At 45.3% G+C, this 14,990-nt stretch overlaps 1 protein-coding gene across 1 annotated transcript in view; it reads left to right on the top strand.

Moving 5' to 3' along the window:
• MOGAT1 (monoacylglycerol O-acyltransferase 1) overlaps positions 1 to 13,162 on the top strand; it is a 68,368-nt gene extending 55,206 nt beyond the window's left edge. The window contains exon 6 of the mRNA XM_047873884.1: positions 13,013 to 13,162. Coding sequence (XP_047729840.1) covers positions 13,013 to 13,017 — 5 coding nt within the window. The 3' untranslated portion in view covers positions 13,018 to 13,162. The remainder of the gene's footprint in view (positions 1 to 13,012) is intronic.
• The last annotated feature ends 1,828 nt before the right edge of the window (positions 13,163 to 14,990 follow it).

Raw genomic sequence — 14,990 nt, 5'->3', positions numbered from 1 at the left:
TTTTCTGTGAATAACTTTTTCTGCGTTTTCGATTTTCTTAGGTATATACCTAAGAGTGGAGTTGTTGGTCATAAGATAACTCCATGTTTAACTTCTTTTTTTTTTTTATTAAAATTTTTTTTTTCAACGTTTATTTATTTTTGGGACAGAGAGAGACAGAGCATGAATGGGGGAGGGGCAGAGAGAGAGGGAGACACAGAATTGGAAACAGGCTCCAGGCTCCGAGCCATCAGCCCAGAGCCTGACGCGGGGCTCGAACTCACGGACCGCGAGATCGTGACCTGGCTGAAGTCGGACGCTTAACCGACTGCGCCACCCAGGCGCCCCTTCCATGTTTAACTTCTTGAGGAATTTCCAAATTGTTCTCCACAGCCACTGAAACGCGTTTGCATTTTCACCACCCGTGTATAAGCCTTCCCATTTCTCTACAAGTCAAAACCACGATGAGATACCACCTCACACCTGTCAGAATGGCTACAATGAACAACACGAGAAATAACAGGTGTTGGGGGGGGATGCGGAGAAGGGGGAACCCTCTCGCACTGTTGGTGGGAATGCAGACTGGCACAGCCGCTCTGGAAAACAGTATGGACGTTCCTCAGAAAGTTAAAAATAGAACTACCCTACGACCCAGCAATTGCACTACTAGGTATTTACCCAAAGGAGACAACAATACATATTTGAAGGGGTGCATGCACCCCGATGTTCATAGCAGCATTGGCAACAATAACCAAATTATAGAAAGAGCCTAAGGGACCATCGAGTGATGATGGGTAAAGAAGATGTGATATTCATATACAATGGAGTATTCCACAGCCATCAAAAAGAATGAGATTTTGCCATTTGCAACAATGTGGGTGGAGCTAGCATATATTATGCTAAGTGAAATGAGTCAGTCAGAGAAAGACAGATACCATGTAAACCATATGTGGTGGAATTTAAGAAACAAAACAGATGAACATATGGGGGGAGGAAAAAAAGAGAGGGAAACAAACCGGAAGAGTCTCTTAGCAACAGAGAACAAACTGAGGGTTGATAGAGGGATGGGGTGGGGGATGGGATGGACGGTGATGGGTGCTAATAAGGACACTTGTTATGATAGGCACTAGGTGTTGTACGAAAATGATGAATCACTGAATTCCACTCCTGAAGCCAACATTGAACTGTACGTTAACTAACTATAATTTAAATGCAAATTTGAAAAGAATGCATACATACATACGTACATACTTTTTTTTTTTAAGAAGTCTTCAATTTCTCCACATCTGTGCCAACAATTGCTCTTGTCCATCTTTTTTTGTCTTTTAATCAAGGCCATTCTAGTGGGTGAGAATGTGATTTGCATTCCTTGTTGCATTCACAACAACACTGTGACGCTGATTTGCATTTCCTTAACGCCTAATGATATGAAGCGTCTGGTCGTGAGCGAATTGGCAATTTGTATACCTTTGTTAGGGATATTTCTAGTCTGGTCTTTTGCCCATTTTTAAATAGGGTTATTTGCCTCTTTATTGTTAAATTGTGGGTTCTTCATATATTCTAGATACAAGTCCCTTGTCAGATATATGATTTGTAAACATTTTCTCTCATTCTGTAGGGGTTTGTTTCATTGCCTTTATCTTTTTCTTTTCTTTTCTTTTTTCTCTCTCTCTCTCTTTTTTTTTTTTTTTTTTTTTTTTGGTTATATTAGAGAGAGAGAGTGCAAGCAGGGGGGGAGGGCAGAGGGACAAAGGGAGAGAGAGAGAGAATCCCAAGCAGGCTCCATGACCAGCATGGAGGCCCACGTGGGGCTCAATCCCATGACCCTGGGATCACGACCTGAGCCAAAATCAAGAGCTGGACACTCAATCGACTGAGCCACCCAGATGCCCCTTTTTTGCGCTTTCTTGACAATGTCCTCAGAAGCAAAAAAAAAAAAAAAAGTTTGTAATTTTGGTGAAGTACGTTTTATTTAGCCAGACCTATTCTTGCTTACCTTCTACATTAGCACTCTGATCCTTAGGTGAATCAGCCTAGCCTCTCTTGTTTCTTCCAGTCCTCCCTCCTACACATTACACTGATCTGTATAATAAAGGCCCCATGGGGAGTAAAACAAATTCAGTGTCGTCTTTAGAGTGTGAAATGCGGAGGAATGTCTGTGACCTCCTATTTTGTGATAGTATCATCCCTTTTGTATATTCAAAAATATGTAAGCACAGGGGCACTGGTGGGGCTCAGTCAGTTAAGTGTCCAACATCAACTCAGGTCATGGTCTTACAGTCCGTGAGTTCGAGCCCCGCGTCAGGCTCTGTGCTGACAGCTCAGAGCCTGGAGCCTGTTTCGGATTCTGTGCCTCCCTCTCTCTCTGCCCCTCCCCCGCTGCACTGCGTGTGTGTGTGTGTGTGTGTGTGTGTGTGTGTGTGTGAAAAATAAATAAACATTTAAAAAATTTAAAAAAAAATGTAAGCACAATGTGTACTTTCCTGAGGGTATGGCCTATAGATTTATTTTATCAGATTTTCGAAGCTAACTTTATTTTTATTTTTATTTTTTTTAATTTTTTTTTTTCAACGTTTATTTATTTTTGGGACAGAGAGAGACAGAGCATGAACGGGGGAGGGGCAGAGAGAGAGGGAGACACAGAATCGGAAACAGGCTCCAGGCTCTGAGCCATCAGCCCAGAGCCTGACGCGGGGCTCGAACTCACGGACCGTGAGATCGTGACCTGGCTGAAGTCGGACGCTTAACCGACTGCGCCACCCAGGCGCCCCTCGAAGCTAACTTTAATGCCAATAATATTTTTGTAAATATTCGTTTACTTTCATTCTCTTGTTTTACAGTAAAATAAGACTTAGAGCCATTGAGTGATGTGGCCAAAGCCACACAGCTTATTAGTGACAGTTTTACAGCCATTCAGGTTCCCCTATCTCCCTTCCCTTCCCTCATCAATGCGGTCCAAGGGTATCATGCTGCTTCTAGAATTTCCATATCGCAGGGAGATTCCCCGAGGAGCAGCATATTAATCCAGCACCAACATTTTATCAAATATTTATTCTTCAGAGACTGAGGCCAGGCAAGATTGACTTGGAAGGGTGTGTGGGAGCTGGGGAACAGGACAGGTCTAGGTGGTGTGGAAAAGCGTCCATCCTGAGGCCTCCCTAAGAAGGTCAGTGGGTTAAGTGTCGAACTTCCGCTCAAGTCATGATCTCGCGGTTTGTGAGTTTGCACCCCACGTCGGGCTCTGTGCTGACGTCTCAGAGCCTGGAGCCCGCTTCGGATTCTGTGTCTCCCTCTCTCTCGGCCCTTCTCCTGATCATGCTCTGTCTCTGTCTCTCAAAAATAAACATTAAAAAAAAAATTGAAAAAAAAAAAAAAAGAAGGTTGTGTGCCTAGATGGAGCTCAAACCAGAAAGTCACAGAATGAAAAAGGTGGGGAGAGAAGGCGAAAGTAAGACCCATCACCACTTGGCCTGGGCTCTGCTGAAAACAAATTGAAGACTGAAGTCTCGAAAGTGCTGAGAAATTGGCACTACTTAGCCAGGTGGGAGGATACGAAAGATTGTATAATTGATAACCCTGATGGCCCCTTCTCCCACCTAGACAATTACAAAACTTTCTTTGAATGCTACATTGGGGGTAAAAAAAAAAAAAAAAGAGGTAACTTTAGAAACTGTCTGGTTGATTTCTCACTTTTGGACTTTTTTTTTTTTTTTGGCCATCTGGAAAGAAGTTTCTAAACGCTTAGTATGGCATCAATATTAGTACTTTGGCTAAAAGTTTAGCTTAGAGTAGTGTAGTTCGTGATATTGTTATCAACACGAATTTTCTGGCATTAGTAACAGGACTGTGTTTATATAAAATGTCAATATAAGTGGAACCTGGGTAAAAGGGATGCCGGAATTCTCTACTTTTTTGGTAACTTTCCTGTAAGTTTGAAATCATCTCAAAACAAAAAGTTAAAAGAGAAAAAAATTGGCTTGATTTTTGTTAGTGTTTTGGTTTTTTTTGTTGTTGTTGTTTTGTGGTTTTTTTTTGCCTTTCCAGAGATTTCTATTTTAGCAAAAGATTCTTTATGGGATCATAATGCAAAATATTAACTAATAGCCACACATAGCAAATCTCATTAAACTTTGGTATTTATTTTATTTTATATTTTGAGCAGGTGGTACATTTGTAGCTTTCAAAAATTGTAAATGGTTGAGAACATGCCGTGGAAACTCTGTCTCCACCGTCAGCCACCCACCTGGTCCCTCTCCTCACGAGCAGTGTTGTGTGCCCTTCTGAGAGATTTTATATATATATATATATATATATATATATATATATATATCAGGGTTTTCCAGAGAAACAGAGCCCATAGGATATGGAGTAGACGCCCCTCCCCGATCCTCAGGGTATGTGCTCCAAGACCTGCAGTAGATATCAGGAAGCACATATAGTACCCAACCCTATACACACGGCATGTTCTTTCCTATACATACATACAGATGATAAAGTTCAACTTATAACTCGGGCATAGTGAGAGATTAGCAGCACAACTAATAATAAAATAGAGCAATTATAACACTATAGTGTAAATAAAGTTATGCGATTATGGTCCGTCTCCCTCTCCAAATGTCTTATTGTACTGTACTCACCCTTCTTGCGATGATATGAGATGATAAAATGCCTACCGGGTAAGATAAAGTGAGGCGAATGATATAGACACTTTGATGTACTTAGCATTAGGCGACTATTGGCGTTCTGCCAATGTATTTTTCTGGAGCACTTCCTCAAGGACTTAATATCTACCTGACCTTTCTGTCCCTTCCAGATCACTTCCTCGATTGACTTCTGGGAACTTGCCGAAAGTAGAAGTGACAACCCAAACACCCATCACTTAACTGAGAGAGTGTTTTACTTTGATTAATATATATGTATATTTGTGTTATAAGCGCAGGTATCTCCCCCAACCAGGCCCTGAAAATACATATTCTAGGACTTTCCTTACCTACTATAGCTTCTCCTGTGCCAGAGATCCTCTTGTTCTTCTAAAAATCATTTTGTAGGGGCGCCTGGGTGGCTCAGTCAGTTGAGCGTCTGACTTCAGCTCAGGTCATGATCTCATGGTTCGTGGGTTCGAGCCCCGCGTCCGGCTCTGTGCTGACGGCTCGGAGCCTGGAACCTGCTTCGGATTCTGTGTCTCCCTCTCTGTCTCTGCTCCTCCCCTCCCCTCTCAAAAATAAATAAACGTTAAAAAAAATTTTTTATATCATTTTTTAGGGAGAGAGGGGAGCAGGGCGAGTAAGTGAATGAATGAATGAATGAATGAGTAAATAAATATCATTTTGTCAGTGATCCACTTTTTCCCACACATGTTATCCTTCTCTGTTTGCTGACTTCTGAACCCCCTTGAGTGGTTCATTTCCAGAATTATCTGTTACTTTCTTGTGTGGCATTTTTTAGTTTCTATTTATTTCTTAACATAATACTCTTCCTCCAGACCATGACCAGGAAAGCTTTTTTGTTTTTTTTCTCAATCAGTAGGGCGTGGATGATAGATCCTCTAGTGGAAAGCTCTACCCACCACTTTTTTTACGGAACTGTCCCCCATTGCAATGCAGAAGTGGCTTGAATCATTTCCTTTTAACTTTTTTTTTTTTCAATGAGGAACAGTTCCTTCTTGTTCTTTGCACATCATGTTCTTTAATACAGGAAGGCTGCCTCCACAAGTGGGCCGGTGTGCCCACTGGTCAGTCACACCATCTGTCGCTGCTTTGTCGTGTCAATTGCCAGTGACGAAGCCTTGGGAGGAGTCTGCTATTGGCTGAACGTGAGATGACCGGACCAGTCTGGAATTCATGCCTTTGTTTAAAAAAAAAAAAATTTTTTTAACGTTATTATTGAGAGACAGAGAGAGACAGAGCATGAGTGGGGAAGGGGCAGAGAGAGGCGGAAACACAGAATCCGAAGCAGACTGCAGGCTCTGACCCATCAGCACAGAACCTGATGCGGGGCTTGAACTCACGAACCGCGAGATCATGACCTGAGCCGAGGTCTGACGCTCAACCAACTGAGCCAGCCAGGCGCCCCTGGAAATTATGGCTTTGTGACTTGAGGTGCAGGGACAAGCTGGCATGGGGACGGGGCAGAAATGGGTCAGAGTGTTATCACGGAACAGAGTGTTGAGGGGAAAGTCTATTTCTCTTTATTGGTTGAGGTTATTCGGCATTCACCATCTCTTTGAACGAGCAAATGCCACCTTGCGCATGCTAGAAAATATGAAACAAAGCTGTAAACAGGAAGAAAGTTGTGGCTTCCCGTTTTGCATCTTCTTGTCATAGCTGTTTACCTAGTGTGTTTAATTCACCGTGACAGAGTCCAAGATTTTTCTGTCTAGTTGTAGCAACACTCGTAGACCGTCTCTCCAGAGATCGCTGATGTTCTTCTCTTCAATCCTCACTCACAGCACCCTCGCTTAGTAGGCAACTAAAGAATGTGCGACTTTGGCCCAGATGGAAATCGTTGGGTTCAGAGAAGCCATGGGATTCACTGAAGATTGGTGTTAGTTTCCCAGAGCTACCGTAAGAAAGTACCACAAATTGGGCGGCTTCAAACAACAGATTTTATGGTGTCACAGTTCTGGAGCTTAGAAGTCCAAAATCAAGGTGTTGGCTCATGCTTTCTCGGAAACCTGTAGGGGAGAATCCTTCTTGCCTTTTCCCGCTTCTGTTGGTGGCCAGCAATCCTCAGTGACATGTGGTGACACCAGTCTGCTCTCTGCCTCTATCATCACATGGTCTTCTCCCTCTATGTCTCTGTCTAAATTTTCTTCTTCTTATAAGGACACCAGTCCTATTTATTGGATTAGGGACCACCCTAATGACCTTGTCTTAACGTGGGTACATCTGCGAAGGCCGTATTTCCAAAATCATCACCCTCACAGTTACTGGAGTTAGGGTTTCACAATATTTTGGTGGGGGGTGAGGAGAAGACGTAAATTAACCCCTAACGGCTGGGTAGGAAATCTGGTGCAACATTGGGAAAATAGTGGCTGCCAAACCACTGTTTCTTTTCTTTTCTTTTTTTTTTTTAATTATTTTCAATGTTTATTTATTTTTGAGAGAGAGACAGACAGACAGACAGAACGTGAGCAGGGGAGGAACAGAGAGAGAGCGAGACACAGAATCCACAAAAGGCTCCAGGCTCTGAGCCAACAGCACAGAGCCAGACGAGGGGCTCGAACCCACCAACCACGAGATCATGACCTGAGCTGCAGTCGGACATTTAACCAACTGAGCCTCCCAGGTGCCCCGCCAAACTACTGTTTCTTGAATTAGTCCATACACATGTGTCCTGGGCTACTTGTTAAAATGAACTTTCTCATTCAGAAGGTCTGAGGTGGGGTCCTGAGAACAAGCATTTCTGATATTCTATGACAATGCCAATGCTGGTCCAAGAGCACATCTGGGAATAGTGAGAATCTAGTCCCATCCTGCCCACCACGCAGCCACTCTCCACACGTAGTATTTAAATTCAAAGTTGAATGAATATTGGGGCGCCTGGGTGGCTCAATCCGTTAAGCGACCAGCTCAGGTCGTGATCTCATGGTTTGTAGTTTGAGCCCCACGTTGGGATCTGTGCTAACAGCTCAGAGCCTAGAACCCATTTCGGATTCTATGTCTCCCTCTCTCTCTGCCCGCCCCCCACCCCCGCCCCTGTTCATGCACTGGATGGTGCAGATAGAGAACATTTCCACCATCACAGAAAGTTCAAGTGCATAGTGCTACTTTAGACTGGTGGTTCTCCAAATTACCACCTGGGAACTTGTTACAAATGCAAATTCCCAGGTCCCATCCCAGAGCTACTGAATTGGAAAATCAGGAATTGGAGCCCAGCAGGACGTGTGAAGAAGCCCTCAAAGTGACTCTACACGTACATCTTTTTTTTTTTTTTTTTTTTTGGTGATTTCTTTGTTTATATGGACATAATAAGGATCTAAAACACCTGACCATGACTGTAAAAAGGTCAGTTAATCAGGTTATCAAGGGACATAATTACCCTCTCTTTTTTATTTTTTTAATTTTTTTTTCAACGTTTATTCATTTTTGGGACAGAGAGAGACAGAGCATGAACGGGGGAGGGGCAGAGAGAGAGGGAGACACAGAATCGGAAACAGGCTCCAGGCTCCGAGCCATCAGCCCAGAGCCCGACCGGGGGCTCGAACTCACGGACCGCGAGATCGTGACCTGGCTGAAGTCGGACGCTTAACCGACTGCGCCACCCAGGTGCCCCTCTTATTTTTTTTTTTAATGTTTACTTGTTTTGAGAAGGGGGGAGAGAGAGAGAGAGAGAGAGGGAGAAAAGAACCCAAGCAGACTCCACACTCTCAGTACAGAGCCCCACTCGGGGGCAATTACCCTTTTCTAATATCAGCTGTGAAGAAATAGAATCATTGGCCCTGTTTTGGCCCAACCTGCCCCCATCAGAGCTTGAGACAAGGACTTACATGTAGATAGTTTATTTGGGGATGTGACCCCAGGGAACAGAGCGTAAAGAAGATGAAAGTTAATGCAAGCCTGCATCATTGGGCTGTCTACACCCTTTGCACAGTTTAGACTGTGCACCCTTTGCAGTTTAGACTGTGTGCTTTTTTAAATGTTTTAATGTTTATTTATTTTTGAGAGAGAGAAAGAGAGAGACAGAGCATGAGCAGGGGAGGGGCAGAGAGAGAGAGGGAGACGCAGAATCCGAAGCAGGCTCCAGGCTCCAAGCTGTCAGCACAGAGCCTGACGAGGGGCTGGAACTCACAGACCTGGAGATCGTGACCTGAGCTGAAGTGGGATGCTTAACAGACCAAGCCGCCCAGGCGCCCCTGGACTGTGTATTTTAACCTTGAGTCTCTGACACAATGGTTTGCTGTATGATCCAATCAATGGCATCAACATGTACACAATCAGGAGAGCTGAGCTGATGGTGCAGTATTTATAGGGGTTAATCATTACGATACAGGGTGTTAGTCAATAGCCCCTTGCAGTGTAGACTCTGAAAGCAGTGGTTGGTGGCTGGCTCCCAGCTTCCAAACAAACATGCTACTTCCTTTTGTCTTTCCAGCCTCAGATTTTCTTGCTTCTCTTGCTTATATATATGTGTGTGTGTGTGTGTGTATTTATTTATTTTGAGAGAGAGAGACAGAGAGAGGGAGAGAGAGAATCCCAGGCAGGCTCCCCACTGCCCGTGTGAAGCCCGATGCGGGGCTGGGACTCACGAACCAGGAGATCATGACCTGAGCCGAGACCAAGAGTCAGACGTTCAACTGCCTGAGCCCCCCACGTGCCCCTCTGCCCTGCTCTTACACCCATACCGTGGGGCATGCACCTGGTGTCCCTTTTGCTCACCCGCTAAGTACTGGATCATAGAGGAAACTTCCAGGAGCTTCTCTTTCTCCATTTGCAAACTGAAGACCAGAATATCTTCTTCCCAGGCCTCTGTAACAATCGAGACCATACACGGGAAAGGTCTTTATCCAGGAGCTACCGACCACACACTAAAGTTTCATGAATATTCACTCTCGACTCTGGATTCTTCTATTTCTTTCCCTTTTTGTCTTTTCTCACCCCTCCTTTTTTTTCTGTCTCTCTCCTTTTTTCCCTCCACCCCTTTCCCCATGTCCCCCATTTCAGTTTTCCTTCTGACTGGCCTCTCCCATGGGCTACATGGCAGACTTCCCTTCACATCACTTGTGAAACACAGGGGTAGATTCCCGATCAGAAAGGATGGTGGGACGGAACAGGACCCCGCTTGGCCATTTTATCGACAAAGCCTAAGAGGAAGTAAGAATGAGGGCTATTCAAAAATATATAAGCGACTGGGGCACCTGAGTGGCTCAGTCGGTTGAGCATCTGACTTCAACTCGGGTCATGATCTCACGGTTCGAGAGTTTGCGCCTCACTTCGGGCTTGCTGCTGTCCGCCTGGCAACGCAGAGCCCGCTTCTGAGCCTCTGTCCCCCCCTCTCTGCCCCTCACCTGCCTGCACTCTCCCCAAAATAAATAAATAGAAATAGAACCGTGTGGTAACTTCGATACATCCAGTTCAGAAAAATCTGCTTTCCTGGCTCAGATGATCCTCTAATGTGGGCACCTGCTGCACGTTCAAGGGCAGGTCAGCGGGCAGAAGGCCAGGGGTAGCAAACGAGTGGTCTCCATCTAACACTGTCCCACCCACCAGTTCTGCAGTCACAAGGGTTTCAAATGGAAGCTTTCTCATATAAATCCCAATTGTTAGTGTCTCTTTTATTTATTTATTTATTTATTTTTTTCCAGCGTTTATTTATTTTTGGGACAGAGAGAGACAGAGCATGAACGGGGGAGGGGCAGAGAGAGAGGGAGACACAGAATCGGAAACAGGCTCCAGGCTCCGAGCCATCAGCCCAGAGCCCGACGCGGGGCTCGAACTCACGGACCGCGAGATCGTGACCTGGCTGAAGTCGGACGCTTAACCGACTGCGCCACCCAGGCGCCCCTAGTGTCTCTTTTAAAATGAGAAAATGTGCATTGAGGAGGGCACTGGTGGGGAGGAGCACTGGGCATTGTAGGAAAGCCAATTTGACAATACGCGATATTCATTTAAAAGAAGAAGAAGAAGAAGAAATCTGGCAATACCAGGCCCACATTCTTGCATGACAATGGTCGTCGAGAGGTGGGTACCTGCTAGAAAGGGCACCATGGTCTCTGCTTTACCCCAAGCCCTGCTACTCCTGGTGTAAACACTTGGCTGGTGTCACTCATTTGTGTCACCTGTCTGGTCCTTTGAAAGCATTTGGGTTCAGAAGATCCGTGTTCTGCTCTCCCTAAAGGCTGTCCTGTAGGACGATGAAGGTAGGGGGTGCAGAGGAGAGATAGGGCAAGAAAGAAGACAGTCTAGGCTCCTTTGTAATCGTGGTAAAATACACATGACACAAACATTATTTCACCACTTTTAAGCGTACGATCCAGTGGCATCGATGACATTCACAGTGTTATGCAACCGTCACCACTACTGACTTTCAAACCATTTTACTGCCCCAAACAGACATTCCATGCCCATTAAGAGGAGGTGCCCTGGGGCGCCTGGGTGGCGCAGTCGGTTAAGCGTCCGACTTCAGCCAGGTCACGATCTCGCGGTCCGTGAGTTCGAGCCCCGCGTCGGGCTCTGGGCTGATGGCTCGGAGCCTGGAGCCTGTTTCCGATTCTGTGTCTCCCTCTCTCTCTGCCCCTCCCCCGTTCATGCTCTGTCTCTCTCTGTCCCAAAAATAAATAAACGTTGAAAAAAAAAATTTTTTTTAAATAAAAAAAAAGAGGAGGTGCCCATTTCTCCCCTTCCCTCAGCTTCTCATAACGTCTGGTCTATGAATCTGCCTATCCTAGGTACCTCATGTTAGTGTAATTGCACGATATCTGTCCTTTTCGGTCTGGCTTATTTCACTTGGCGTAATGTTTTCGACGTTTCTGCACGTGTAGCGCGGGCCCATATTTCATTCCTTTTTACGGCTAACTAAAACGCCATCCTACGATGTAGCACATTTGTTTTTCCATTCATCTGTTAGTTGCCACCGGTCGTTTCCACCTTCTGGCTATTTGTGACTAGTGCGGCTGTGAATACGAGTGTACAGATATCTGTTCAAGGCTCTTTCAACTCCTTGGGATATACATCTGTTTATAGACTTGTGGGTTACATGGTCATTCTAAGTTTAGTGCCTTTAAAAAAATTTTTTTAATGTTTACTTATTTTTGAAAGACAGAGAGAGACAGAGCGTGAGCGGGGAAGGGGTAGAGGGGTGACACAGGATCGGAAGCAGGTTCCAGGCTCTGAGCTGTCAGCACAGAGCCCAACGTGGGGCTCGAACTCACGAACCGCGAGATCATGACCTGAACTGAAGTGGGATGCTTAACCAACTGAACCACCCAGGTGGCCCTTTAATGTTTTTTGGTTGTTTGTTTGTTTGGGTTTTTTGTTTTGTTTTGTTTTTTTTCAGAGAGAGAGCATGAGCAGGAGCAGGGGAGGGGGGAGACAGAGACAGATGGGGGCAGAGGTCTGAAGCAGGCTCTGTGCTGACAGTAGGGAGCCTGATGTGGGGTTCAAACTCATGAACCTTGAGATCATGACCTGAGCTGAAGTCAGATGCTTAACCATCTGAACCACCCAGGCGCCCCCTAAGTTTAGCTTTTTAAGGAACCAGACACTATTTTCATTGGTGGCCACATTATTTTACGTGCCCACCCCTAAACTTTAAACAACAAATCACTTCCAACTGGAAGAGAGTCAAGTTTATTTCATTGTTCTTTCCCATTTTTCTTAAGAAGTACACAGGGTGCCCGAGTGGCTCAATCAGTTGAGTGTCCGACTTCGGCTCAAGTCAGGATCTTGCGGTTCGTGGGTTTGAGCCCCGCGGCAGGCTCTGTGCTAACAACTCAGAGCTTGGAGCCTGCTTCGGATTCTGTGTGTCTCTCTCTCTCTGCCCCTCCCCCACCCACGCTCTGTCAAAAATGAATAAACGTTAAAAACTTTTTTGAAAAGAAAAAAAGAAGTACGTGTCAACTGTTGGCTTTTCGAAAGACCGCCAGAGAGACCTGTTGACCAAGCAAAGCAATTTTATTAAGGCTATTTGGGAAAGACCTATTACTGTATCTTTAAAAGTTTTAGCAGATGGGCGCCTCGGTGGCTCAGTCAGTTAAGCGTCCAACTTGGGCTCAGGTCACGATCTTGCCATTCACGAGTTCAAGCCCCACGTCAGGCTCTGTGCTAATAGCTCAGAGCTTGGAGCCTGCTTCAGCTTCTGTCTCTGTCTCTGTCTCTGTGTCTCTCTCTCTCTGCCCCTCCCCTACTCATGCTCTGTCTCTCTCTCAAAAATTAATAAACATAAAAAACTTTACACGAGGGTCTTGAAGCCAGTCTTCCTAAATAAGCTGTTGGTTTTTCTAAGTCAGCTCTTCTACTTAGCTTATAGTCTGATCTTCTAGAAACAAGTATTTATTTACTGGATCAAGTAGATAAAAGTTTTGCTTCTTTTTCAGAATAAGCCCCATCCCAGAAGTGTCTACCAGCTACAGGAAATTCTGTTGGTCTCCATCCTCACAGGTAAGGAGGGAAGAATCTCTCCTTTAATATCACAGATTCATGGAGTGAAAGCCACAATAGGAAAAGGAACGATGGGAAAGGCCACCGGTGACATGGTGGGGTTGGGTCGTCAGATGGGAATCGTGGCCCTTCCAGCCAATTCTCTAAACCGGGATCGACGTGAATTTCTAGACTCTTTACTTGAATCCTAATTTGTGAATAATTTGTCTTAATATTATATAAAGTATTTGCCCAGCACGTGTCTCCCAATGTTCTCAGTCTCGTCAGCCACGGAGGTAACAGGTCTCACTTCCCTCCCTCGGTCAGACAACTCACACACACACACACACACACACACACACGGTGTCCCTCTCCTGCCCACATCCTCCTAATCTCCACTTAGTCAAAAACTAACAAAGAGCAATGAGAAAAACTAGGGCAGCTTCACAAGACTCTGCATTGTTTTGAGAAACAGGGGGGAAAAAAGCACATTTGTTCACTTTAATCCAATGTGGAGTTGCAGAACTTGGTTTCTCAATCCTTACAGTATGTTTTATGCGCTAAAATCCCTACATCTTAAAATTACAAAATCCGAATTCCAGAACAGCTTGTTGACAAAGGGCCACAATGATGTGCGGGCTTCTGTGTTACACGTGACTTCAAAGTTCTCAACAACCGGTTGAAACAACCAGTGAAAAGCCAAAGAAAATGGACTATTCATCAAGAATTCCTCTTGGGAGAGCGCTGTGTTTATTGGAAAGAAATATTTTGATAGGCACCCTGGGCTGGGAGGGTGGGATCCCAAGAACACTGTTAAATAGCAATAATGACATTAGTCAACTGCTCTTCGCGGAGACTGAATTCTGGTAACAGGAGGCCAGTTGTGCAGCCGAGCCGTGAATTGGTCTTGTGTGTGTCTGTTTGGGAGTAGAAGCAGGGGAGAAGGCAGAACGTCTCTGCAGAATCGGAAGAAGACCAGGCAAGGCTGGGCCTTGCTGGGGGAAGGAGAGGGAGAACAATTCTCAGCCACGGTTCGTCAAAGAGCAGGTAGAAATGAACCGGCTAATATTTGATGTCAGGTACAGGACTGTAAATTCTAGGCCAAGGCTTCTCACCCCTCCGCACTACCGACATTTCAGGCCAGCGTGCTTCTTCATGGAGGGGGCTGTCCTCTGCACTGTAGTAGGCCTTAGCAGCGTCCCTGGCCACCAACGGCTAGGTGCCAGTAGTATCCTCCCCCTTCTATCAGCTGTGATAACCAAAAATGTCCCCGGTCATCGCCAAATGTCCCCCTGGACAGCAAAATCACGACCGGTCGGGAAGCACTGTGTTACATCTTTAGCAAAGTCTACTTTGCTCCTGGGGGACGAAAGGCCAACGAGATGAATGTTCTTCTAAGAGGAAACGGGAAGGTTTGATGGGCTTACTTCACCAGGATGCCTTATTCCTGTACTCACATTGAGCCGCGCAGCCTGCACACCCTCTAGTTTCTAATCAACAGCCTGACACATGATGCGAAGCCAGATGAAACAGAATTAGATCTTGTGAGGGTTCCTAATTCCTCCGTGCCTCGTGTTAACTTTGAGCATTTCTTTATTATGACATTTTACCTTATTCTTTAACACCTGCGTGTATCTGTTTCCTTTGTAGCCTGCAGGCTCTTTTGTTATCACCACTGCCCAACACGGTGTCTAAAATACCCTAGGGGCACCTGGGTGGCTCAGTTGGGTAAGCCTCCGACTTCGGCTCAGGTCGTGATCTCACAGTTTGTGAGTTCGAGTCCCGTGTCGTTCTCTGTGCTGACGGCTCGGAGCCTGGAGTCTGCTTCCGACTCTGTGTCTCCCTCTCTCTCTGCTCTTTCCACGCTCATGCTCTGTCTCTCTGTCTCTTAAAAATAAATAAACATTAAATTTTTTTTTAACAATTAAATATCCC

Source organism: Prionailurus viverrinus, chromosome C1 (assembly GCF_022837055.1).
Source record: "Prionailurus viverrinus isolate Anna chromosome C1, UM_Priviv_1.0, whole genome shotgun sequence".
NCBI classification, from domain to species: Eukaryota; Metazoa; Chordata; class Mammalia; order Carnivora; family Felidae; genus Prionailurus; species Prionailurus viverrinus.
This window is presented reverse-complemented; position numbering and strand designations above follow the sequence as displayed.